We start from the raw sequence: 27984 nt of genomic DNA, 5'->3' as shown, positions 1-27984 counted from the left end.
GAGGTCATGGCAAGAGCAGAGGGACAATCTTATCCAGGCTGAGGGGAGGGGCAGGGCGGGGCGGGGCGGGGGAGTGGGAGGGGGGGGAGCGGGAGGGGCGGGGGAGTCATGTGACCACAAAGTGTCCACACAGATTTGTGCAGAAGAAGGAACGCGATGAGAAAACGGCTTTGGCAGAAAACGGCTTTGGCAGAAAACTCTTAAAGCTTTGCTGGGTGATGACTGGCTGATTGCCCCCCCTCTCCCATTTCCCGTCACCGACACAGAGCGGCTTCACTCCGCTCACGCACACGACAATATTTACATTGCACCGATCGCAGGGGCACAGATGTTCCGTCAGATTCAGCCGAGGAAACAAAAAACAAAGAGGAAACGTTTTGGAAGCCGCGATCTCATGGACACACCCACAGTGACGTCACAAACGCTCTGATGTTCTGGTCACCGAGGTGAAACGTCTCTGAGGCCGCGACTCGTTTAAAACGGCGACGACGTCTACGGGTGGAGCTGGGTCCCGCCACAGGCCCCGCCTCCCTCCAGGAACAAAACTGAGAAATGGCGAGTTACGACATCGTGGCGTTGACCTCTGCAGGCGGCGCTTTCCATTCGACTGACAGGTCATAGGGATATTTGTAGAAACGTACCTGATTGGTCAAACTACCTTTTAACACAACTATCCTGTAATTAGTCTCTAATCGGTTTGGTTCAGGCATTCGTACGCTCTCGACATTCGTACATATAGAATTGCATCCAGTGTGAATAATGAAGGTTTACGATGGTTTTAGAGAACAAGGTCTGATCAATGAAAAATAATAAAACAGAACGAGGGTCGTGGTGTTTTACTGTCTCTGATTTATTACACTGACTTTTTGCCGTTTTATGATTTTGACTGAATTTGCTTGTCAGGTTACTTTCTCAGTTTTGTCCCGTCTGAGGTGCGGACATGACTTCATGGGACCGGTCCACTAGGAGGGGGCGGATCCTGAGGCGGGACACAGCTCCGACACTGGCCAGACAGAAAACAGCATTAATCCATTGATTCAAAGAAACCAGTTGTAGCAGCTTAAAGAAAACAAGGAAATCCAGAGGTTGGATAAATAATTATACACTCCCATTTAATGGTTGATACAGTTAGCTGTATTCATGTTGCATTTGCTGAAGTCTAATGGAGTCGGATAACTTTGAAATCACAGAGCGTGTAGTGTGTCACAACATTTAGATCAAGTGGTAAAAGGGGGCGGATGAGAAAAGATTGTTGAGATTCCAATTGAGCGGCCGACAGGAAGTAAACAAGTCACTGCAGATTTCTGAGCCCTAACATCAGGTGACCAAGACGACACACGTGGCATAAATATTTAGAGAGCTGTAAAAAGAGTCCACGGTAGATTCATCTCATTCATGTACTGCACTGTCACCAAACTCTCCAGCCTATACATATATATTCATATATCTCCAAAATATTAAAAAGTACTTAATATAAAAATACAGAAGAATTGTAAAAAATGAGCAAAACATTGAATTTTATATGAAAACCATGCAAGAAAGATTCCCCATTTAGTTAAATAGTAACTTTAAGATTCTGGAAAGCAAGGGAATGAAAGGGAAGTGGTCGGATGAGAGAAGCGCAGGCGAACTGCCACCCACTCGCTTTTCATGTAAACATTGTAGAGGTCCTTTAATCTTGGTTTCGGCAGTGACGACTGAAGATTTTCTCCTTGCTTTTTGGTCATGTTTGGAGTAAAGGGCCGGGAGGGGGAGGAGGGGGAGTCGGGGGTCAGAGGGGGTCGTGGGTGAGAAAGTCCAAAGGAAACCTCGAGAACAATGAGATAAAAAACAATACAGACAACCTATAAAATATGGCTCTGAGTTACATAGAAAAAGCTCGTCAGCGGGGAGAGGAAGAACCTAGTCGTGACAAAAAGTTGAAATATGGCAGTAGTAGCACGTCACTGCGATAACGGGTCGTACACCGGCCGATGGCCGCCGGTCGGACTAAGAGGGGATTAGACGCTTTGCTGCTTCTGATTGGAGGATGATTCCTTCTTCTTTTAATCTGCGGACAACAACGGGCAGGAAGTACAGAGCGGCAGCAGGATCACACAGTGGATTAAACTCTACAGACTGAAATCATCAAGTCTTCCATAAACCTCAGCATGGCCGCCACACTGACGTCTGTTAATCGAACCCAGCAGCAGCAGAAGGGTGGGGGTGATGATGAAGATGGTGATCAAACACCTCCTCTGCTGCGGCTGTGGGAGGTCACTGACAGCCAATTTAGTTTCTGTTAGTAAAATCTGACAAACATGGGAAACATCGGATGCGGTGCTAAGATTCGTCTTTGACACAGACACACAGTCCAGAACATGTTCAGAGATACAAGAAGCTTGTGTCCGTCCAACAGGACGACCTGCACCGCGAAGCAAAACAGACTCAGTGATACTTTTCATGTCTTCACACACGTTTAGACTCAATCTGCTCTTCGAGGTGGACGACATGTGAGGTCAGTGGAGAGACGAAATAGGAAAGCGTGACCTTGCTCTGGGTGAAAACTGAAGATGAGAACTGTTCACAGGGTTGAACGTGTTAAAGCTTGAGTTGAAAATCTACATTTATCCCATTAACGTATATACAGAGGAAAGATATATCGAATAAATACAAGTTTGATCTTAAGATTTTGAGAACTGAGGGACAAGCGGGAAGACGAGGTGGGACGGGGCGACCGCGCTTGGTGCCACAACGATAAATTAGTGAGCTGAATATTTTCTCGACTTTGACCCCAAATTAAAATCTCTGCGTTGTTGCGATCTGAAGAAACCTACAAGGACGACACAGTGGGACAGCGGTCGGTGGTCCCCTCACAGTGTCAGTGATCACAGGAAGTAATTTCTGATTGGTTGCCAAGCTTCTGGAGGGTCGGTCTTATCGAATTAGAGTCTCTCACCATCGGTCTCCTTGAGAGGAGGAGCAGACTGGGCTGCACCCGGCTTTCGCCCAATGTGGGCTGTGATGTGTTCTGGCACCTTCACCTGCACGGGTGAATCACTTTCCCCCGTGATCTGCAAAATTCTGGACCGCGTGGACTCTACACAGATTGTATTCGCCTACAAGTGAGCCGGCGTGTGGAGAACGTCCACGTACATGTAGACGCCCACCGTCCTGCTGTCGAGCACGAGGAGGCTTTAACTGCCACCTCGCTGAGTATTGATGAGTCTGTTCTCGAGCTGTTGTGGAAACAGGATGTTCAGTCAGACAGGAGTTCTCTGAACAGGTGCTGCTGCAGACTAACACACAGATGGTCGTCTAAACAGAATCCCGACTATTCATTCCAAGTTATCATGCGACTCAACACCAATGAAGCAGAACATGCATCGTACTAGAAGGGGAATGTGATCCACGCGGCTTGTGTCCTATCAGCGCTGTGGATGTACGAAAGGGGGAGGGGCAGAGAGAGAGAGAGAGAAGCAGGACCCTGACTGGATGAGATGAGGTCAGACGCCCTCTCAGCAGAAAGCGCCACGCTTCGATATTTTTGGGTAATAAACATTCTGTTTTTCCACATGCAACACAGCAGCGAAAAGAAAAAGAACCAACACATACAGACACGATAAAGGGAAGAACATTGTTTAAACAGCTGGACCTTGAAGACTGTAGTGTCACAGTCACAAGACATTCTCTGGAGTTGGAATCAACCATCGATTAACATTCTTCAGAGGTTTTTAAAAACAAACAAATGCTCAACATCTAAAAAAAATTTAAATCAAAAATAAAATAAAAAGGTTACATTTTTGCATTTTTGCCTAAAAATCTTCTGATCACCAAAACCCGGCTGTTAGCTGTGTAGAAGAGCGGAAGCGTATGTACATGAGAATCACTGCACTCGTTGAAAAGTTCGGTGCCATTTTCGAGAGCGTAAAAAGCGGGAATGAAGCGAGTACAGAACACGACATGCTGCTGCGAGTCCCGCAGATCGAACCCAACGTTGTTTAAAAGCTTTTCCAAAAGGATCATCAGGTAAAAAATATACATGGATGGACGACAGGACAAGCCTTCCGCTGCGGAGATTCCACCCTCCACTGATTGGCGTGTGTGGTGGGTGGGAGGGGTCGGGGGGTGGGAGGGGGCAGACTTACAGGCAGAATGACGCCACAGTCAGTATGAAAAACACAACGTGGCAGGAATTACTGATGGGGGGGGGGGGGGGGGGGGGGGGGGACGAAGACGACGTGAAGCGTGTGTGCGTGCAGAATGAAGGAATGAGTGAAGTGATGACTTCCCTCCTCAGTGCGGCAGTTCAGTTGGTGGGATGACACGTGATGCTGATGAAGAGGAGGGAGGAGGAGGAGGAAGTGGGGAGAGGAGGAGGAGCTCAGACGGATGGGTCGCGGCTGTAGGGGAGGGCGCTGGGCGGCTCTCCTCCTCCCATCGCCCCAGAGGAGGCGCTGGGAAGGGACTCGATCTCGTCACCGGTCTCCTCGATGGGGGGGATGCGAGCCTCCTCCTCGGACAGGGGCACGAACTCGGGATGGGCCATGAAGCTGTGGATGGAGCTACGGGACTCTGGGCTCTCCAGCCGCAGGGAGCTACGGAACGCGTTCACCACCTTAATCTGAAACAAGGAAAGAGAGGAAAGGTCAGAGGTCGAGCAGAACGACACGCAGAGATCCCACATTGTTATGAACGGGCAGCAGGGGCTGATGGGACACATGGTGGTGGCTGTGTCGGAGTCCGGGCAGGGAAGTAGCAAAACCACAAAACACAACGTCAAACAGAAGTCGGCTGGATGAGAACATGGAGGTGAACTGAAAAATATTCACAGCACATCGACACAATAAGTAAAAAGAACTGAAAAACAAACTGCAACACAAAATCAGGCAGCTGAATGTGGAGTGGCATCAAAACACATGCACACACACAGACACACACATATAATCATATGAGTCGTACCATCTCTGATAATCCCTCTTAATTTCTTAAATTGCCAAATTTGAATATTTAAATCAACATTCAAACTATGTGTCAAAAGTATGTGGACACCTGAATATTACAAAATCTGCTGCGTTGTCTTCAGATGAAGTTTTACATTTTAATACTTTGGCTTTTCATCAAATAAAAACAAGAAGGTTTTTCAATAATCCGAGGGAACAGAGTCAGATACACGTCTCAAGAACGTGACGAACACGGGGTCCAGACCGGTGTTGGCTCTCGAGGTTTTGTATCAGCACAGGCCAAACAAACAGCCCCGTGCAAACAGACACTGCAGTGATGGACCAGAATCCTCTGTGGTTATATTTTTCTTGAGTGGTGCAATGACATTTTTTTTTGAATTGCTTTAAGTCAAATTTAATGTAAAAATAAAAAATATGAATATATAAAACACAACTGACATGCAGGGAAATTGTGACTCCTGGTAACGAGTAACTCAACCACAACATTGTCACTGAACATTTTCAAACGAAACCCAGTACACACACACACACACTCTCACACACACACACACACACACACACACACACACACACACACACACACACTCACACACACTCTTGGGAAATGCAACAAACACAAGCACACTGTTAAGCATTTATAATCACATTCAGAGCCAGAAACGTTTTGTCCTCTGGCTGCTCTCTGCTCTCTCCTCTCTCTGCCTAAAGTCGCAGCCTCTGTGATGAATCCAGTGAGGCTGCAGCTGATCACACTGATTCATACACACCAGCACACACTCTTCATTATAATTAATAATCCTGCAGTTCAAAGCTCTCTATTACCGAACCACAGGAGAGCTGCAGGCTGAGCACTGCAGCTTAGAGCATACATGCAACCATCACACATGCACACGCACGTTAAAAAGCTCTTGGCTCTTAAACCATGAGAGACTTGCTGAGCCTGACAGATTTAACCCTGCACAGGATTAACCCATAAAATTATCTTGGTGCCCAGGCTGTCGCCTCCAAGAAGAAAAGAAAAACAACAAAGAAAATAGATCAGAGGATTTTTTCCCTCACTGACACGAATCTGAAGGATTCAAATAATCTGCCTCTCATTGGCAACATGTGCCAACAGTTGTGATCTGTCAATGACTCGTCAAGCAGCAAGTCGCATCAGGGTCACAACATGCGGGAGGATGAGCAGCAGGCGGAGAGGAAGTGATGACGGGTATCGAACACACAGAGGGATTAGGATGGAGAGACCGTCACAGAAGGTGAGGAGGAAGTAGAAAGAAGATGGAATCAGAGTAAGAGATGGAAACAGGTTGTCTGCACGTTCATGACCTCCAGGGTTTCTATGGTAACGGATTACCGAAGAAACTTGGTAGAAAGTTGTTTAAGGAGAGAAGCCGTTATATTTTGGTGCATTTTGGTGGTTTTTCACTTTCTTTAGTATAGAGACAAAGTTTTTTACATTTAATGAATTAATTGATTTTGGTGAAGAGTCATATTAAGAGGACAGATATCTCTAAGTATTTGAAATGTGGTGCAGCTTGACTGAATCTAAGGGGACCGTCCTTTGTTGAGCCTTTTGGTACAGATGCAAATTAAAGGACGGTAAATAAATAATTTAGGTTAATGGACCACTTCCGTTTTTATCTTTTAGATTTCTACTATAAGAAGAAAACAATCACGAGTAGCACTGCTCACTCCTCTGTTTCCTGCTGCTTCAGCTTCACATTAAAAGCTTTCACAGTTTTTATTGTGAAGCCGCTGCAGTGGACACTGACATTTCCCTTTTTTTCCAGCAGCATATTTGGATTCAACTGTAACAGCAATGCTGGAATGACTGCAGCTGCACTGCTCAGTGAGAAGATTCTGTCATTGAAGAGAATCTAAAGCAGTGACGTCTTGAGCATCTTTGTAATGATGAAATGATTTCAGCACCTCTACAGATCACACAGTGTCAGTCACTGCAGCACTAGAGGTGACCGACCTACACCTCATCATCAGTTCCAACTTAATGTCCATTACTGTCATGTTCTTTCTAAATCACTGAGTTTTGTATAATAATCGTTGTTTAGCTCGGGACGTGCAGACACCTGGTGATGAGACGTGGGATGGATTCAGATCATGCAGTTCACACAGATTAAGGAGAAACAGAGTCCAGCCGGGTGAAGCGAGATGTTAGCTGGCCTCCGGGCACCGACTCACTGCCTGCAGCGGAGGAGGAAGCAGCAGGGGGTGGAGCCCCGGCCGAGTTGGTGAGTGAGGAGGAGGAGCTAAGCCCTACGTGGGTGGGGCTAGAGAGAGTTTTGGCAGCAGTCGCATCATTGTGCTGGCTGACGACGGACGGCTGGCGGCGCAGGGCACCTGGCACCGCCGCCTGGCCCGTCTGGAAGGTATAGACCACATCCATCTGAAGGAAGGACAGCCACAGCACACAGTTAGACAGCAGAGACAGAGAGAGAGAAAAGACAGGACACGAGAAGGAAGGAGAGACTTTTAATGTCTCAAGTGAAACAAGCAGCAGACAGACAGAAGGTGTAGTCCAGGTGCTGGGATGTTCCTCCGCAGAGTGATTGGGATTCAATTTCTGCTTTCCAGGAGAATTGACGCGTGTTAATAGAAAGAGAGCAGGAGCATGACCCAGAGAGTTAATGTACAGCGATCCGTGATGACACAATATTAGCATAGAAAGACAATGTATGTGGATAATGTTTCCCTTTGTATTTGAAGTTTTGTCAGTTGTTTCTTCACAGGTCACAAAAAAATCTCAGTTCACCCAAATCTCTTTCTCCGAGGCTGGGTAATAAACCTCAGCATGTGTTTGTTGAACGTGTCTTTGCTCGATTAAACGTCGTCTCTGAGCGCTTCGCTGCCAAAGGTCAGAGTCTCAGACAGACCTCATCTCCATCTGGTTCAAACCTGTGATCCGCCGTTATCTCTCCTCTCCACGAGTTGTAATTGGATTTTAATACATAAATTAATTAGGCACAGAAGTGCTCGGGTCAAATGCTGCTATTCTCGAGGAATCACCACGACTTCAATCAGGGTCATTTAACAGAGGGTCACATGTTTCAGTACCCAGGCTAACTATGCTAATGTTAAGAAGAAAGAACCAACAGTGGAAAAGATTTCTAGAACTACTGCTGGTCTGGGTTTGAAACATTTCCATAAGGACTTTTATTACTTTCTTACATAAACTTGCTTTTGATATCACTGGGGTACTTATACTTACTTGTCGTTTTTGATAAAATACACAAACATTTGGTTTATTTTCTGAAAAACAAATAAGGGTCTTGTGAGGGTTCTATATTCAGTAAGTCAGACGGCTTCATCAGACTTTGATTGTGGCATAAAGGAGAAAAACAAAACAAAAACAGAGATTCTTACTTCTTTCAAGGTACCAGTGCAATGTTTTTCCATATTCTAACCCATTTACTGAAAAATACAATTACATTTTCTTCAATCCAATCTTCCATTTGGAAAACAGTGGTGATCTGTTCTGCAGCTGAAAGAAAATATCGAGCTGACAAAGAAGATGGAGAGACAAAAGAACGTGAGACAGAAACCAAACCAGGAAGAGAATGATGGAGGGATAAGGATAAAGGTTTAAACAGTGAGGAAGAAGAGGAGGAAAGTTTGAGAGAAAAACGCAGTAAGAGAGAAAAAGCTGTCAATTACTTAGTGAAAGACTAAACGTGAAAATCCAGAGGAAGCTCTGATAGGACGGAGGGATAGAAAGAAGAAACAGAACAAGGAATGAAAGCTTCATGAATGAGGCTGAAAGGAGTGGAGTCTGGAGAAAGAGGAGAAACTGTGTCACTTGGAACGACTGATAAAGTTTCAGCAGTGAGTGCCGCTTGTACCAATTATTCCCCCACTGTGTTTGACTGTCGAGGCGTTGAGCGGCACAACGCTGCCCACTAGGATTAGAGAGGAGGAGGACAGGAAGAGGAGCATGGAGAGATAAGAACCTAATTAGCTTGCAGCCTTTCGTTGCCTCCCCCTCCATCTCCTCATCCTCTCATCCCAATAGGACGACAGACTCATATAACAGATACATGAAGAGAAAACAGAAAGAGCTCTCACAGGTCCTCCTGATGAAAATCATTAGCATTAGCATTCCAGTGGAGAAAACATTCCGCCACAGATTCCTGTTTTTAGCTGTCGCTGAGCGTCGTGGTTGGTGGTTTGTCAAATCGCTGTTATCAGTGGTGTAGTGCCTCGTGTACGCAGGTGAACGGCATCTTCCCAATTATTTTTCAATCAGCATAGTGTATCTCCTGACGCACCTAAATCCAACCTCTAATAAAATTCATACATGAAGAGAACGACCCAAACCAATTATTATTTCAGCAGAAACAACCTCATGCTGTTACATTGGTGCTGCTAGCCAACAGCTCTACCCTTAACGTGCAGTGAAGGTATTTATATAGTAATATGTGTAAACTACAATATTTATCCAGTAAGATTTGCAAACTGCCCTTTATCGAACAATGTTGATTTTAGAAAGGAAACCACTGAAACATTAAAATGTGTGAAACAACTGAAACAGCAGAGGTCAAACTAAAAAAACTCAGGAGGACGCAGCAGAATATATTTCTTATTATTAATTCAGATGTGTTAAGCTTCCGGCCACAATAAGCAGAAGTTAGAGCAGCTCCGAGAGGAAGACACCTGACCTCTGTGTGTGTGTGTGTGTGTGTGTGTGTGTGGGAGAACTGTGTTGGCTGCTGTTACTTCAGGTGGGTGTTAGCATCGATGCTAATGAAGCCCATAGGGACTGGATGGGACTGCTTGTGGACATGCTGATGCTCAGTGCATGTTGTTCTATCCTGTAGGAGGATTGTTACACACACACACATCCAGCAATGAGTCAGAAGATAGAGATGTGAGGTGAGGGTTCCACTGTTCAAGGACGGCTGCTAATCAAAGATTTTTTAATCGACTAGCTTAAAAAATGAGCAGACTCGTACGTTTATTAAAAAACATATTTTGAGGGGAATGTATGAGCTGCTTACGGGAAAAAACAAAACCCTGATTATCTGAATTTAAAACATCGTTTTTATGTGCATGCATGGGCTTGTTTTTTTATTTTCTAATCCCAACGGGGACTTTAACCTGAATACACACTCATTGGGACTCGTGTCACTGTGGAAACACAAATGTACGTCCCACTGGGTGCAGCTGGAGGGTTACGGTTTGGTTTGAAGGCTCAGGTTACAATTAGGTTAAAGTCAGGGTTAAGGTGAGATATGAGAGTAAAGGGCGAGGGAATACATTGTGTGGGTAAGTATCCTGAGTCCTGTGTTTCCATGACAACTGATAATTCTCAGCAGCTCTGACAGAACAGATATTTGAGTAATTATATATCATCTTCATAAATACCACCTCTTACACTTAAAGTTAGTGATAAAGTTTGACATGGGTGTGTCCTGGGGTCATACCTGGGTCTGGATGCGGTTCAGACCTCTGAACCAGAGGATCTGGCCTCTCCTCAGCTCCATCTCGGCGTGGTCGATCTCATCTGCTCCCTCCGTCAGCTCCTCCTCGTGGATCTCCTCCTTTGTGGTGCCGTGACCGGCCTCCTTTAGGAACTTCAGGTGGTGGGTGGGGATGGCCGAGATCAGCTGAGTTTGACAAAAAAAAAAAAGCAGTTTGTTTAACTCAGCGTGTAAATTACCGACAAAATCTTGATACGGGTGTTGCAGTTGTCTCATTAACATCCATCTCAATTTTTCCACATGACTATGACATAAAGTATTAGGATAAGGACTTATAGCCATATATTTTTGCCATTTCTATCTATATTTATATAGATGGGACACCAGTTTTTTGGAGTTTCATTCATACTAGGGCCTAACATTGGACTAGCATAGTACTCAGAAGAGCCAAACCTCTGCTAAGGCTGAAAAGTTGCTTTAAATTGAATAAAAAATAAAATAAAAATTGATGAAAACTGATGATATCTCAGTTGTTTGTGTTATAAATCAACAATTATCTAATTATTTATAAGAAAAAATATTCCTCAAGTTCAACTCTTAAAAGATCTCAAACATTATCAGTCGTTGACACGATTAGTTTTTGTGTGAAGCCAGACATGAAGGAGTGTTGACTTTATATCATATTGAGTTACCTGTGTTGTTTTACTGCTCTTGACTTGTTGTTTGTTCAATGTTCTAATAAAAAAGGCAGGAGACCGACACCCAGCCTCCTGCACATCAGCTTTTTATATTTCTGTTACCTTCTCCTCCTCTCTCTCTCTCTGTGTGTGTTCAAAACAGACAGTGTTTTACCTCTACCTCACACACCTCAGATCAGTCTGTTTCTGTCAGCATCTTTCTGTCTCTGTTCTCCGTCTCTACCCTCCAACTGAACCCACCACGCTTCCAACAACTTTTTTTTCCTATTTAACATATGCTTTCTAAGCCTGTGTGTGTTTGTGTGTGCGTACATGTTAACCGCACCACGCGTGTGTGTGTGTGAATGCACAGAGGGACTGACACGCTGGGTTTGTTTTTGCTCAGTGCTCATATACAGGAGTCGCGCTGCTTTCATCTGCGGAGCTCATTACCATGGCGATGGTCGTGATAGCAACGCAGCAGCAGCAGCACAAGAGTGACAGGCAACAGTTTGCTGCCACAAACCTCATGTATCCACCTCTTCACTCTCGCCTCAGTTTATATTTACCATCGTCAGAACTCATGTGGATTCATGTGTAGTTCTGACGCCGTCTGATGAGAATATAAACACCTGTGGGTGTATTTCTGGAGCTCACCTGACCCCACAGCAGCTCTCCCACACCGATGAACACGCACCACAGCCACTGGTCGATGGTCAGAGCTGTGCAGGAGAACGGCTTCCCTCCGAACTGAACGATGACGATCTGAGGAGGAGAAGAAATGAAGGAATGTGTAAGATGCACAAACTCTAATGGTTCAGTCTAAATGTAAATGTCTGGTGATGAGCAGCACTTTTTTGAACTGATCCTCCTCGGTCGTATTGTCTGTGCGTATGTGTCCCCAAAAGCCTGAGATGTTTTCTCTCTCTTTTATTCCATCCTGCTCTATTGTTGTTTAAAACAATGACAAGTTCCGTCATTACCATGAACACACACTGTAGTTTATTCATATTCAATCCTACATTCTCTGTTCCTGCCACCCCAAATACTCAGAGAAGCAAACGTGAATGAATCCATCGCTGAAAAACAGTAATAACTGTGTTGTCCTTTGCGAGATACAACCAAAAGGTCAGGATGAGTAAAAGAGACACTGAACCTCAGGAGCAGAGACACAAACATGATGTTTTTTTTGTCTCGCCTATTTTCTTTTCAGTTTTTGCAGATTAAGGGAGAATAAGACCTTTAGTTGAATTTTGAGTGTTTAACACTCTGGAGCCTTTGGTGCATTGACACAGTCTGAACCAATTCTGTGTCTACAGCTGTCGCAGTGTTTTGGGGATCCTAAGACACTTTGCACAGACAGAACCAGGACACAGAGCTCTGAATAACAATGATTATTAAACAATGAATAATTTGTTGTATGAAGTCTGGTACAGACCAAAACACACCCAACAGGGGAGCCATGCATCAGACAAAAGTTCATCTTCTATAAAAATCTAATAACAATAATGTTTTTATTTTTTAATTTAATTAAAAACAAAAATTGAGGAGAAAACTCCATCGAAAGTCTCGGTCAAGGCTGAGCAGTCCGCTGCACGTAGCAGTTTAATTTATTTTTAAAGTAGTCTTTGTGTAATCCTGCTGACTGACAAATAAACAGGTGGGGGTTAAAATCACATCATAATTGGTGGAGCTAATGAGATAATTATATCATAAAAGCAGTGACAAGTAATGTTCAGAACCTCCATCAATCTCCCTTGATATTAATTATTCAATATCATCAATTTTGAATTGGAATTGATCTATGATAGAAAAGGTTTAGATGATGATGATGATGAGGAGGAGGATAATGTGTTACCTGCAGGATGAAGGTTCCCAGAACGACGCTGCAGAAGATGGGATTCCTGTAGATGCCCTCGAACACGTTCCTTTCTCCGTGGATCTTCCTGGCGTTGATTTCATTGAAGAGCTGCATCATGACGAACACGTTGAACACGATGGTGTAATGCTCAGTTGGCGGTGAGTGCAGGGGAGTGTTGCGGCCGCTGTCGATGTCGAAAAACGTCTCACCTGAGAAACAACAACACAGGAGATCATTGAACAATAAATAACTTATATATCCATGTGTTTCCTCTGAATTTGTCCAATATGTTGGGGAAGACGTGGTCGAATTGCTCGTCTGGTTTCTACAGTTTGCAAATTCTTTGTCAGTGTTTGATGCGTCGCTCACCAGCGAAGAGCAGGGTGAAGATGATGACGAGCTGGTACACAGCGTGGCCCAGAATGTTCTTCATCATGGTCCGGGAAATGAGAGGCTTGTTGCGGCCGTAAGGTTTACGCAACAGCAGAGACTCGGTGGGCGGCTCAGTGGCCAGAGCGAGAGAAGCCAGAGTGTCCATGATGAGGTTCACCCACAGCATCTGTACGGCCTTCAGGGGAGAATCCTGCAGGAGGAGGAGGTCGGAGTTTAATTCAGAGGAAGGAATATAAATATGAATGTTAAATTAACAGGAAATAATAAACCAGAGTCACCGCCCTGTGGTTGAATGTGTCCACGAACCAGTGCAGACTTGAGATATCATGTTCAGGACAATTCAATTTTTTGTGAGACTTTGACCTTTGACCACTGAAATCTCGTCAGGTTATCAGAAGGTCAAGGTTAGGTTGACCTCGTGTTCTTGTGAACATAAACAAACATGAGGTCAACGAAACCTTGACCTTGGAACTTCGACCCCCAAATTCTAATCAGTTCATCCTTGAGTACAACTGAACCTTTGTGACAAATTTGAAGAAATTCCCTCCGGACATTCTTGATATATCGTGTTCACAAGCACAGGACGGACGGACAATCAGAAAACATGCAGTGCGTCTGTGTGAACATGATAAAGCGAGTTAAAGTTCTTCATCCTGACCTCCAGGGTGAGAGTCGTCCTATCCAGCCCTTATTATCCTATTCTTCAGAATGCAAATGTTCCCTGCAAACACACACAAACACTAACAACCTTCCACACTAAGTCTGTTCTCTGTATAAACGACATAAATCAGTTTATCATCCTCTAATGATCTGTGCCAACATTTCAGCGGCCAATCAGAAGCCAAGCGCTAGATGATCAGTGAGCATAAACGCAGCACAGAGACCACAGACCTGCTGAGTCCCTGTTATATTTCAGGATTATGATGGTGACGTGTTGCCATGGTTTCAGGCTGTATCTTAGCCTACTTTCTGTTCTCCGCTCTGGAGACGAGTTAGTTATCGGTCCTGCCAGCTGTGAGCCTTTCAATTAATACACAGCCGCAAGTTACTTTTTTTTTTATTGTGTCAGGAGTTCACTTTCATGATTAGAGACACATTAGGAAACAAAAAAATGTGACACGGTCGCCTCGCCTCCTCACTGCACCGACACTGTCGCATTAAAGTCACAAAAGATTTGCTTTCTTTTCCTCTTTCTGTGGTTATTTGACCGAAGAGAGATTTACAAATGTTTACAGAGTGTGAGAGCAGATGTAACAAACACAAGAGAAAGACGCAAAACTGAAATGAAACCAACAAAACACAGGCTTCTCTTCAGGTTCATCTATCAAACACAAGTCAACACGTAAAAGGTAGAAATATATTTAGAGCTGAACTAAATACTCGAAACAGTATCCGCTTGAAAGTGATATGTGGAGATGAAACATTTAAAACAGATGATATTAAAGCTGCAGGCCTGTGGAGATTAAATTCAGCTCTTGTATGTGTTTCAAATGTAAACCAGAATGGCACTGAGAGTCTTTACCTCTGCCAAGGCCCAACAGTCCGCTTACGAAACCACAATACAATTCATTAGATCCAGATTTAGATCCAGATCAAGATCAAGTATTCAGAAAAATCAATGCAAACGTTAACACAAGTGAAAGAAAACTCCTGGATCTGCCCCTTGATCCAGATCCACACCAGAATTTAACGGGATCTTTTTTTCGACCATACTTCCTCTTCTGGTTTGACCTTGTTAGTGTGATTCAATTTTATAATTAGACACAAATTAAACACAAAGTACTAATTATTGATTGTTCACAAAATATATCGATAGCAATTAAAGGAGTCATTCTCAAGATTCCTTCCAGGATGAATAACAAAACAAAACATACAAACACAAACTTTATAATAATGAAATCAAATGGAACATGGACATGTGTGTGTGTGTGTGTGTGTGTGTGTGTGTGTGTGTGTGTGTGTGTGTGTGTGTGTGTGTCGATGATTTTTGGATCTGATTGGTCAAAGGTCAAGATCAACAAAAATATGGTCCCAAGAACACATTAACATGATATCTCCAAAAACAACCAAGGATAATAAATTCTAAAGAAATAACCAGCCTACCTGTGTGATGCAGGCACCAGTGAACGCCACGATCACAGCCACCACGTTGACGGTCAGCTGGAACTGCAGGAACTTTGAGATGCTGTCGTAGACGTTCCTCCCCCACATGACGGCCTTGACGATGCTAGTGAAGTTGTCGTCGGTCAGGATGATGTCAGACGCCTCCTTCGCCACGTCTGTGCCAGCGATTCCCTGATAAGAAGCAGAGCGACTCGTCAAATCCCAGTTTATGACTTTAGATGAAAACTCAAAATAACCCTTCTGCAGCTGGAGCTAGTTTATTGAACAATGCACTCTGAACTGGTTAAGAGACAGGGTTTGTCTGAAAGAGCTGAACTCTTGGATGTTAGGTCATGAGAAGATGTTAATGCTTCCCTTCAATGCTCACAGACGTCTGAAGTTAAAAAGACCAACGGCTGTGACACATGACGAAAAGAAAGTTCAATGTGACTGTTTCCTGTTGCATGCAGGAGAGAGCTGCTGTTTTCAGGTAATCAGATTCAGCACCATTGTTTTACTGGATCTCCAGAGCAGTCTGACATTTACAAGGAAGAGGAGAAGGATGTCTGTTGGTTGATTTGGTACATTTGGTTGTATTATTGTTTTCTTTTTAATTATAGTTTTGTGTATAGTTATAGTATAAAATATGAAGCCTCAGCTGTATTTCTTTGTCATAAAGGTTTGATAACAACATTTTAGGAATCACTACCACATATAAAAAATGTGATTTACTTGTTACTATCAGAAATCTCTTGCTCTTCAGGGGAACACGCAGCTAAAGTGTACGTGGCTTTAACTGAGAACAAGTTTAACCCAGTCCACTGACACTGAGGTAAAAGTAAAGCAGGAGAATTAGTCTCATGTTTACAGTAACCATGAAGACGCTGTGATGCGAGTTTCTCTCCGCAGAGTCGTACTCTTCACAAACAGACGGAGGTTGATCGCTCTCTGTTCTCCAGCTGAACAGGTGATAATTGAACAGGGACACACTGTGCTAACTGAAAATATTCCACATGGGACACATTAGGACTGGAAGGTCACTGGTTGAAGTCCCCCGAGTGTCCTTGTGATGTGTTTAAGAACAGTAACGACTGCCGGGGAGCTGTTTGACAGCACAGCGGCCGCTGATCAGCCTGCAGGAGACACTGGAGCTCAGTAAATAACAACAACACACCGAGCTCAGCTGATGTTACTGAGCTCCTCTACGCTCACTTCTCCTTGATGAGTATCCACAGTGTTTTCAGCTGCTCATTGTTCTGTGCAGGTCTTTGTGTTGAACTCACACAAACGTGTCATTATGAATCTTTTCGATTCATTAAAATTCACTGATAACAAACAACTGAAATCAGTTTCTTTGCATCATTTAACAGGAGATTCATTTACTGTTGGTTCACAGCTGCATTTAACATTTGTTTGTTGCCACATGTCAAACATCTTCCGTCAGCAGTCACACTGTAAAGACTTTATACGCCAGCTCAGGAAGATATTAATCTAGGACACTTAAAGAAGGAATGTAAAAATATTTTCTTTTCAGTTCATCTGCTTGAGATGTAAACTGCACTGATTTGACTATTTTCAGCTCAGTGTGCTCTTTTGTTCTGGATATAAATATATAAACTTCACAGTCTGAATGAGCAGTTTATAAGACAATAAAGAGCGACAGTCACAATGGTTATAAAGGGGGCTTATATATGCAAGTTGAGCTTAAATTAACTACAGTATATATGAAAAACAGAAAAAGAGATATTTTCCTTTGCAAACAGTACAATTTTAGATATTATGATGTATTTTTGTCTTATTTTCTTGGAGCCACTGGCGCCATATTATTTTTCACAGCTTAAATATTCAATATATTTTCATTTAATTATATGATACATTATTTACTGTAATAAAATACGGCAATAAGAGAAAAATAAAAAGACAACATTTATTCTCCCTCTCTTTGTGTTGGTGTTTAGAGAATAAAGGGACTGAACATGGCAGAGGAGAAGGATCCTCTGTGGAGGAGCCGAGTCGTCCATGCTCGACATTTATATTAACTATTCCATTTCACAGCTTTCTTAATGAATCTATGACATTAAGCTCAATCGTTATTGTGGATGACGTTTAGAGAAAATACTTATTTCATGGCTGAATTAGAAATGTAATTAACTTAAAGGATTTTTTTTCTTTATGTTAATGATGCAGAGCAAACTGAAACAGTAGATGAGTGAATGAGTGAAGAGCTGTCGCAGAAAGACGGCAGGAAAAAAGAGGTGAAAGAAATTAAGAAGTGGTTACCATGGCAAAGCCAACATCTGCTTTCTTGAGGGCGGGGCCGTCGTTGGTGCCGTCTCCCGTCACTGCCACCACCTGTCGGGTTTCACCCACCGTGCTGTCGATGATTCCTGATCAACAGAACGGAACAAGGAAACAATTCTCCATCTCAATGTGTGTATGAATATTTGAGGAAACACCCCCCCACCATAATAAATAATAAATTATACATCCTGCTCTATATCCCTGCTAGAATGAACCCACCTTTAACCAGAGTGTGTTTGTCTGTCGGGGAAGAACGAGCCAAGACGCGCAGTTTGGGCCAAACTTTGTCGAGGCGCTCTTGTTCCACCTAAAAAAGCAAAACATGAACAATAGTTTTATCAGGTTTTTTTCCCACATAAAACCTTAAGGGTTACAAAATATAATATATAATATAATAATTCTTGCCTTTGTAGAGAAACTTTGAGCACTACCTCGGAAGGTAGTTTTTAAAAATGATCAACAAAAACTTGGTGTGAGAGGTGCAGTATTTCCCCTGCTGTATTATGGGGGCGTAGTCAAGACAGTAACATAACAACACTAATATTAGGCCACAACAACCTGCAGTCAAACATTTCTGTCCTGGTCTCACCTCTCCTTGGTCATTTCTGATCTGCTGGTTGAACTCCTTGCCCTCCATACACAAGAAATCCTCCCCAGGCAGCAGGATGCCACACTTGGTTGCAATAGCACGTGCGGTGTTGATGTTATCTCCGGTAACCATGCGCACAGTGATGCCTGCACGCTGACACTTAGAAATGGCCTCAGGTACCTGGAGGAGTGACAGAAAAGATAAATGTGTACATTTCAGTGACTGGAAACCTGAAAAATAAACATAGGAAGCTCCCTCATCTTCAATCCAAGTGAAACACGTTCTGCCAACACCTTTTTTAGTTTATTTTGTAGAAGTCATGTTAAATAAACAACAACAGCAGCTTCTACCAGAGAACCCACAGTTCAATCTGTCAGAGATGAGTGAGTGAATAAACAGGGACAGACAGAGGTCTCAGAGGAGTCCATGGTGATGTGTTGGTCAGCTGGAAATCAGAAAGCAGTTGGATGCTTCCGCTGCTCATCAGGAGCTTTCAGCTGATCACAGAGCTCCTGTGTGTTTGCTTGCAAATATGTACACACACACATCATACCTCTGATTCATGCACACAAGAGCCTTGATATGAGCAGAGGGGGTGAAGGGGCCTGATTGTAGGAGTTTCAGAGCATCAAACAGCATTTATCTAATCTTTTTAACTGCAGGTAGCATAAACTCTATATAAAGATGGATGAAGCTTCTTCACATTCTTCCAATATCCAAAAATGAAGCAAAAACATCACATATACTGATGCCGCAAAATTTGTCTAACGTGTATTCTGACTTTTTAGCTTGGTCCATGTCCAATCCACTTACATGGAGGAGGCAACATGTCCCGATAACTACCACACAACCTTTAGTAGTAGTCTCGTTATTCAGTACCTTAGAGAAAGAGTCATAACACAGAACTATGTTAGTTTAAATAATAAGTCTTCTCACATCGTTAAGGATTCAAAGGGCTTGTGGTCGTTAAAGATTCAAAGGGGTCGTGTTCGCATGAAAGAACGTTTAATTTTAACAAGGCGCTACAATACTAGCGCTAACTAGCTCTTCCCTGCAATACATGACGAATGTTGCTCTTTAATTTTAACGTCCTCATACTCTCCATTTATAATTGGGCCATGTTAAATGTAGCATGATAACATCTGATGTACATAATGAAAACCTTATGCAAGTTTGTCATTTGAAGAATTAGTCCACATAGAGTTTTCAGCTTCGCCGAACGTTAAAGTGCCATTTAGCTGCAACTGATCAAATCCTCCAGTGACAGCAGTTCCTTCTGAAGCAATTGATGGTTCCTGACTAAAAATGAGAAGCTTTTATTGTTGACTCATGTCTGAAATGAAAGGGCCATTGTTTAAAGAGCACAATAAATTCTGACTGTGTATCTGCCGTTGTTATAACTGTAAAGAAAAGAGGACAAGAGGGAGAATGCAAAGCTGCCAGAGTCACTGACTAGTTGTGATTTTCTTATGTAATTTACTGAATATTTGAACTGAGTATCCAGTTTTTCTGCGAGTATGCTCTGCCCTTGAATGCTGCTTTCAGACAGGCACTGAACTCCAGACATTCCCCCGAAACTATCCGGAGGGGCTATAAAAAAACAAAACAAATGTCAGAGTCAGTTGCTCTGGACATTCTTCAGAGTGTTTCCTGCCTGTCTAAGCATCTCAGGAAGAGAAGAGGAGCCATGCACGTGGAAGATGAGAGAGATTCCAGTGTGACCCTCGCCTGAAAGCTCTGGACATTTTCCTGCTGTTGTGAACTGGACAATATTCTGCTGCATTCTTCATTTGTGAAAATGTCCAGACCCAATTATCTGGACCCAAAAGTCTGATCAGCTTCAGTGGTGAATGGAAAGTGTTTGAAAGTGGTTCAGCTCTGTGTTGGTCGATGGTCAGACTACACGTCACGGCAACAAATGTTTCACGTTCCTGAACAGAATAATTCTGAGCTAAAATCTGAAATATTCTTGTGTCTATCACAGGTTGTGTGGAGACAAATGATGAGCTGCCGACCGTCTCCTGCTGCTCTCCAGTTATTTCCATCCAGTCTGTGATCTTCGTGCTCTGACATTAAAGCAGCAGGCAGCAGCACCAAAGCTTTCTGTGCTTCATTACAGGCCTCATTTAACACATCAAAAGAGTCCGATTCTGACGCACCTGAGCAGGACTCACTTCAGGTTTTGTGTTAGGAGAAAGGTGTTCGCTTATCTCCACACTGTTATACACGACTGATGGTTGGATTATGTTTCGTTACAGCACAAATGTTATGATCGTAAGCAGCCTGTCAGATCAGTTCGGTTACATTCTTCATGTGTAACATTTCCTGATCTCTTTTCACTCTTTGTTCTTTCATGATATTTCAGGAATAAACTGAACTTCACTGACTCTGCTGAATTCCAGCAGTGCGTGCAGCTATTTCAAAGTGAGCGAAACTAATTTTAGCATCAGTGAAAACAGCTGCAGTCTACAAACACTTAAGACGTCTTTCTCTGAATCGTCGTTGAAGCAGCATCAGTTTTTGATGACTGACAGTCTGCAGGTGTCGACAGCTCTGTAGTGTCTTCTTCAAACAGTAGAAATGATGTTAATGTGTCTTAAAATATAGTTTCTATCAACACTGTCCAATGATCAAAGTCTTCTGATCAGTAACACCAGGGCTCGAGCATCGGAAGTGTTTCAGGTTCAGGATATGTGCGAGTGGTTTTAACTGTACCTCAGGTCTGACGGGATCCTCGATGCCGACCACGGCGATGCAGGTGAGCTCATTCAGGATGTCGTTCTCAATGTCCCAGTCTGGCTCTCCAGCCTCGGCTGGAAAGTCTCTGTAGGCAACGCAGATGGTCCTAAGCCCGTCGCACGCCATCGGCTCGATCACCTTACGCACCATCTCGTCGCGGTCCTTGGGCTTGAAGATGCGAGGCTGCCCCTGGGTGTCCAAGATACGAGAGCATCTATGAGAGGAGAGAAGAGAGAGACGGAGGAGGTGGAGGAAGATTATATGGTAAATGTTGATAAACAAGTAAGTAATGCTCCATCCATTACTTTATCCATCCAGCTATCATTTGATCTCATGTCTTACTTCCTCAGGACGATCTCTGACGCTCCTTTGCTGTACATGCGGAAGCCTCCATCGGCGTTCTTCAGCACCGTGCTCATGGACTTACGGGAGGAGTTGAAGGTGTAAACCTTGTAGAGCTTCTCTTCTGGGATCTCCTCTCTGATTGGCTGGTAGTCCCTCTTCAGTTCCAGCACCAGGCCCAGCAGAGAACACTCGGTCTTGTTGCCCACATGGCGCGGCAGGCCGCCTTCTTTCTCTGGAGGCTGAGAGGAGGTCACAGGGTTTGATGTGATAAACGTTCATCTTAATCTAAACTGCTCATCATATCATCACATACATGAATAACTGCTCTGCAGTTACTGCTTTGCTACTTTATGCTGTTATTCATTAATATTCTTCTTTGATCATTTGTCCTGTTGTTATTTACTTGTTTCTAATATGTTTTCACTGTGCAGGTGTATTCCTCCACCAACCAGTGCTGACTCATATGAGTTTCTCTTTGAGTCAAAATAATTTGAGGGAGCCAAAAACATGTTTTGTGAAGAGAAGATTTTTGCAGAATTTGAAAGGATTTCCTGGAGGAGTTCTTGAAATGTAGCGTCCAAAAGACCAAAACCATGTTTTGTAAGGTCACAGTGACCTTGACCTTTGTGCACTAAAATCTGATCTGTTCATTCCCATCTGATCGTTTGTACCACATTTGAAGAAATTCCCTCAAGTTGTTCTTGAGATATTGTGTTCACTCAGTAATCGGATGGACAGACGGTCAACCCAAAAATATAATAACTTCAGCTGTTGATCGATGTTGTTTTCATTCCACAAGAAATTGGGGGAGGACATCAAGATTAGTGCTGCACATGCACTGGTTAAGTTTCATCATCTGTTACTCCTCATCCTCAAAGTCTTGTTAAATATGTGGTTTGAAAATAATAATAAAATCCATATTTTCTTTAGATTTAATACTTTTACAAAGTCTCCACGGAACCGTCTCACCACCAAGTAATTTTTATATTTTCTGGCTGATAGCAACTCCTCAATTTCCTTAGTGCATTGAAAAGTGGGACACAGTTTCCAATAAAGAGCTTTAATATAACATAATAATGTGTGTGTGTTAGGGATGGTGTCGTGGTTGGATGCAGCTCTGACGGTGAAGCTCTCACCAGGATCTTGGTTGTGTACGCGGAGTTGATGGAGATGCTGTTGACCAAAACTTCCAGAGTCTCTGGTTTGATCGCGTCTGGTTCAGGGACAGTTTTGTAGTGTGTGTCACCGATGTACGCCTGCACCACTGTCATCCGGTTCATGGTCAGCGTGCCCGTCTTGTCTGAACAGATGGCCGTGGCGTTGCCCATGGTTTCGCAGGCATCCAAGTGACGCACCAGGTTGTTGTCCTTCATCATTTTCTAAAAGATGGAGAGCAAAGTTTGAAAGCTCCATGAACAGGTCTCAGAGTTAATGACAAGTTTGATAGGTGCCGTTTTTAAGACTCTACAAGTTAAAAATGTCCCACAATGCCCTTCACTTCCCATCTTGCTTACCTTAACAGAGTAGGCCAGAGAGATGGTGACAGCAAGAGGCAGCCCCTCGGGGACGGCCACCACCAGCACCGTCACACCAATAATGAAGAACTTGACAAAGTACTGGATGTAGATGGGGGTGCACTCACGCAGCCAGGTGCGACCCTGGATCCCGAAGGTGTGGATCACAAAGTAGAGGATGAGGATGATGACAGTCACAGCCGACATGATCAGACCTGGGTGAATAAGAAGAGCAAGTTTTATGACGAGCTCATGTTCAAATCAAGTCACAGATTATACGTCTATGAGGTTAAGTTCTTGTGGTGCATTCAAGTACAATTGGATATCCAGTAAACATCAGTTCGCTGAAACAAAACGAGCATTTGTGATGGAAAACTGAGTTCAGATATAAGGACAGCAAAACACAAGTACAAGTTATTTTTATATTATGTGTTGAAATTAATTATGTCTCTGTGTCTAAGACACATACCATTTATTAAATCTTTTATTTGTTCTACGTAATCTTCTTTTCTGCCAGTCGCTATCATCAGTTATTAAATAGTTGCTCTTGACAGAATTTATCCTTTAACATTTGACTTGATTGATTTGTGAATTCAACATTAGAGTGTGTCTTATGAAACTTACTGAAATCATTGGTTAAATTACAGCTAGTTTAGTGTTATTTTATTATATTTCAGCAAAGTGACGAGGACGTTTGCAACATCAAGGAAAATAAATGTCTTGAAGTCAGACAACATCCTGAAGGGAATCTCAAACAGGTGAGAAAGAGAAATTGCAGAGCTTGTGCTTCTGTGCGTCATCTCTCCTGTCACTGACTACCTCAAAGTGTTTTAGCCCAAATTCTATTTCTGTCCCGTAATGAGGGGAAGTTTATTACTGAAGCTAGTCCATGACTGGTCCCCCCCCACTCTGTCCAGAAAGCCCCTCAGTGTATTAAGGTCAATTGAAACGACACAGAAAATACCTTCAATTCCGGGATGAACCAATAAAACATCCATCCAATAAAAGTGAGTGCGTTCTGACCCTCAGCCTCTCCTGAGCACTCTGTGTGCTTTTAAAGGAACAGGCCCACATTTCTGGAAATAGCACGTAAACTGGCTCAACAAGCCACGAAACAGATGTAACAATCAGAGGCTGTTGTGAGTGTGATTATCCAACAGTATGTCACGTCATCAAGGGGACAAATGCTCAGTATACAGCAGATCAATGAGGGCGTGTCCACTGACTCTGCAAGATCATGATCCAGCCTCATTTCTAGATTTCACACTGATCAGGCTCAGATTTTTTATTTGATGATAGTTGTTTTTATCTTATCGATATTTTGCAGTTATTGTTTATCAGGTTTGAGTCTTTAGAACTAGTTCAAAGTTCATCTTGTTGAGAAAGACCATGTGTCTCATGTTATTATGTTTTAACCCCTGTCCATTGGTTGGTTTGTTTGTAGCAGGATTACACAAAAACGTTTTAACACAATTCCGAGAAACTTGGTGGGAGGAAGTGATATGAGTCAGGGAGGAACATATAAAATTTTGTCATACTTAAATATTCTCCAACAAACTTATTTAACCTTTGATGTATTTACAGTAAATTCAATGTCTCTGTGAAAAACTTTGACTTTGAAGTTGTTGTGTTGTGTCGGACACAGAATCCATGTGAAACATTTTTATACTTTATGTCAGTACCCTGCATGTGCATGTGCATGCGTGCATGGGTGCATGCATCTGTGTGCGTGTGCTCCTCACCAGCCTTCCCGATCTGTACAGCCAGTTTGGTCAATTTGCCCTGCAGCACCGACTTCTCCTTCTTGGTCACGTTGACCTTCTTCACTGGTTTGGCCTCCTCCTTCTCCTCCAACTCGGCGGCCTCCTCGCTCTTCAGTGGCTGGATCTCAAGGGCGATGCCATCCTGCGTCTTGGCTGAAGGAGGAGGAGGGGTGTGGAGGGGATAAGGTAGTGGTTGAGGGGTCAAAAGAGGAGGAGGAGGGAGCAGGTTTTAAGAGGTAAATGAGGGAGGGGAAAGGTTGGTTAAAGAGAGAGATGAGAGAGGGAGTTATGGGACAGAGTGATGGATGGGATGAAGAGAATGGGTTGTATTTTTTAGGTATGAAGATGGAGGAGAGAGATGGAGAGCATGAGGAGAGGCAGGACGGGTTGACAGGTGAATGAATTAAATCAATAAAATAATAAATTGTAAAACAAAAATAAGAAGGGGGGAGGGTTCAGGAGTGGTGTGGGGATAAAGGGTAGAGAGGCAGAAAAACGTTATGGATTCAGTCTGACGGAAGGTCGAAATCGACCGGACGAGTTCTCTCAGAGATCAGAGGAGACCCCTGACTCTTTCTCATTAACATGGTGACCCTTTGGCTGAATGCAGAGAGTAGGTAGCATGTTGTCATTTTTATGATCACAGAACATTCATGAGGAAGGTCCAGGTAGCTTTCAGAGTGTCACAGACAAGTTGGGAGCAGCAGGTCATAATGAAGAGCAGCAGACAGAACAGAGGACAGCAGATACAACAGAGAGGATTTAACAGGGGGCTGTCAGTCACACACACACACACACACACTTTCTCATCAGAGCTCAGCGTTTGGGCCGAGGCTGCGCTCTGAAGTCTGACATGGCGTCTGCTTTCACGTCCTGCTCGGCAGCTCCGCTCCTCATTTGCATAAACAAACAGTGCATTTACATTTCACTTCATCAGCTGTGATCCTGTTTGGACTGTAGCACTGTACACACAGCGTTTTTGTTCTGTTTGATATCTGCTGAAGAGCTTACACTGTATTCAGCTGCACTACGCCCATGCAGCGCTGTTTGTCATATTTGCATTCAAAAAGAAACGTAAGCAGGTGATGAATAGAAACAGAACCGATCTACACTTATTCTGAAACACTTAGTTTTGACGCTCGTGAACAACTGAGCTGACAACGCTGAATGAAACAGGGATCTTTTTTAGGTCTTCTAATCCCGTAATTTCATTGTTAAATGATTATTTAATATTGGAAATGTATGATTGGGCCATTAAATATACGGATAAACACAAATACTCAAACGCCATCTATCAGCTAACTGTGCTGGTAACAAGATCAACATCACTTCTGGAACCAACAATACCAACAGATCATGGACATAAAGCAGGTTAAGATTCCTGGATGACCAGTAATAAAGGGTGCCCCGGTTCTCCAAAATCTAACCAGGCAATTTAATAACATTCAAATGAAGTTAAAAATCAATGGGGGAATATGTATGTGGGGAAAACGTGTTCCTTTTTTCCTGTTTCTATGATCCACTAGGTGTCAGATAATGAAGCCTTCTGGGTCAGTGAAGACGTCTGATTCGATCAAATCTAGTCCGGTTTTCCGCTGGAGAAACTTTCACTGGAGGCGTCCAAAAGCAAAACAAGTCAATATTAATAAAACTGAGGGTTGTAATCTGAAGTGTTTGGGAGGGTAGAGCAGTGTATTTTTTTCAGTCCTCTTCTGGGACGTCTCTGCAGCTGAAAGTTCAAATCTATCAAAACAACACTGATCGAGCCTCGTGTAAGAAGCAGTTGTACAAACAGAAGCGATTTAAAGGAGCTTGATCCACTCACTGATTTAGTTTAACATGACGACTAATCCTGTAAAGATAGTTTGTCTCTCTCCACAGGGGAAAAACACTCATAACATGTAGTCTGCAAGAAAAACATAATACAGGCTGATGGAGTGGATGCAATGAAAGTTATGGTGGTAAAAGTTATTTTTCAACATCTATTTTACAAAAGCATTCTTGTTAACTATATTTTATTTGATTATTTATATATTTTTTCTTTGTTTGATGATTGCTGGACTTTTAAACTCTTATTAACTGCTTTTATCATTTAGTTTAAAAAGATTATTATTTTATGAGTAAATATATATATATATTTTTTCACAAATGTGGAAGATACTTCTGTATTTTACATTGTAAATGTGAAACAATTTTCTATGCTACTGAAAATGTTTAAACTGTTTTATTGGTGTTTAAATTTGCTGATGGAGGAATGGAAACGTGTTCCTGTTTTAATTGAGACTATTGTAATAAAGCCAATGCTTTGCAATTAGATCTAGTTGTTCTAATCATACTGGAGCTTCTTTCTTGATTGCATTGAGAAGTAAATCAGTATGGACCTTTTACAGTCTATTTACAGGGGAGGTAGGGGGTAAACATATGTAAGTATTAGAACAAGGATCATAACACATTTAAAGACGTTTCAGGGATTTTGACGATGCAACTTAAAACAGTTCCCACTCTGCGTCTTTGTGTCACTTCCTGTCATTGTGTGTGACATCGTGGTTATGTAATGGAATGATCTTGTTCATTCTCTGTGACTTCATGTCGACTTCACCACCTCCCATATTAGTCATTTGAGCAAGACTGTTGAACTTCACGTCAAACCCTTTGTGCTTCACTTGGCTCGGTGATGTCATGTTAACGTCTACAGTAAAAAAAATTCTCGTTTTAGCGTTCACACTACGGCTAAACTTGTATTTTTGTTTTCTCAGCTGATTTTTGCAGTATTAAGTTATTTACTCTTGGGACACATTTTTGTGGAAACAAATCTCCACAGATGCAACAGAATGAGAAGGCAATAAAGAGTAACGTGCCTGCTAATAGACAGTGACATTAATCAGCTTCCAGGAGCAGTTTACCACAAATCTGTAAACTTGTACAAGCAAAGTTGATGGAATAAGATCTGAGAATAAGATCTGAGAAAATGAAATGAAAACATTCTTGCACGAGGCTCAGTGTCTGTAAAAAAAAAAGAGACTCCCGGCTCATTGTTGATATTTTGTAGAAAACATCCACATTGAGCTTGGGGACCTTCACGATGGCACAAAATCAGAGAGTTTATCTGTTCACTTGTAGCAATGTGTTTTTTGAACTCCCTCTGTGTCATCAGAATGAAAATACGCTCCCCAAATTAATTTCTGAACATTACGACCTCAACGTGGCATTGAGACATTCCGAATGTGGGGATGAGTCGGTGTCAAACCAGGAAGCTGTGGAGCTTTATGCACATGGTCTAGTCTGAAGACAAGCCACAACATAGAACTAACTGACACAGCTTTA

At 42.9% G+C, this 27984-nt stretch overlaps 1 protein-coding gene across 6 annotated transcripts in view; it reads right to left on the bottom strand.

Moving 5' to 3' along the window:
* Positions 1-1086: 1086 nt before the first annotated feature.
* Positions 1087-27984, bottom strand: part of LOC109635482 (plasma membrane calcium-transporting ATPase 1-like) — a 78353-nt gene continuing 51455 nt past the window's right edge. For 3 of the 6 annotated variants that reach the window (XM_020096664.2, XM_069532037.1, XM_020096665.2), the window contains 14 exons: positions 24640-24813; positions 22898-23112; positions 22520-22762; positions 21381-21622; positions 21015-21252; positions 18300-18479; positions 17930-18017; positions 17690-17796; positions 15410-15601; positions 13283-13496; positions 12911-13122; positions 11710-11817; positions 10379-10561; positions 1087-4603 (listed from right to left, as the gene is read on the bottom strand). In XM_020096664.2, the coding sequence (XP_019952223.2) occupies positions 4364-4603; positions 10379-10561; positions 11710-11817; positions 12911-13122; positions 13283-13496; positions 15410-15601; positions 17690-17796; positions 17930-18017; positions 18300-18479; positions 21015-21252; positions 21381-21622; positions 22520-22762; positions 22898-23112; positions 24640-24813 (2636 nt within the window). In that variant the 3' untranslated portion in view covers positions 1087-4363. Of the gene's footprint in view, positions 4604-7139; positions 7345-10378; positions 10562-11709; positions 11818-12910; positions 13123-13282; positions 13497-15409; positions 15602-17689; positions 17797-17929; positions 18018-18299; positions 18480-21014; positions 21253-21380; positions 21623-22519; positions 22763-22897; positions 23113-24639; positions 24814-27984 lie in introns of all 6 variants that reach the window. The other 3 variants (XM_020096666.2, XM_069532040.1, XM_069532045.1) reach the window with 2 other exon arrangements.

This window comes from Paralichthys olivaceus, chromosome 2, assembly GCF_024713975.1.
Source record: "Paralichthys olivaceus isolate ysfri-2021 chromosome 2, ASM2471397v2, whole genome shotgun sequence".
NCBI classification, from domain to species: domain Eukaryota; kingdom Metazoa; phylum Chordata; class Actinopteri; order Pleuronectiformes; family Paralichthyidae; genus Paralichthys; species Paralichthys olivaceus.
The sequence above is the reverse complement of the archived record's forward strand: the minus strand, read 5'-3'. Positions and strand labels throughout refer to the sequence as shown.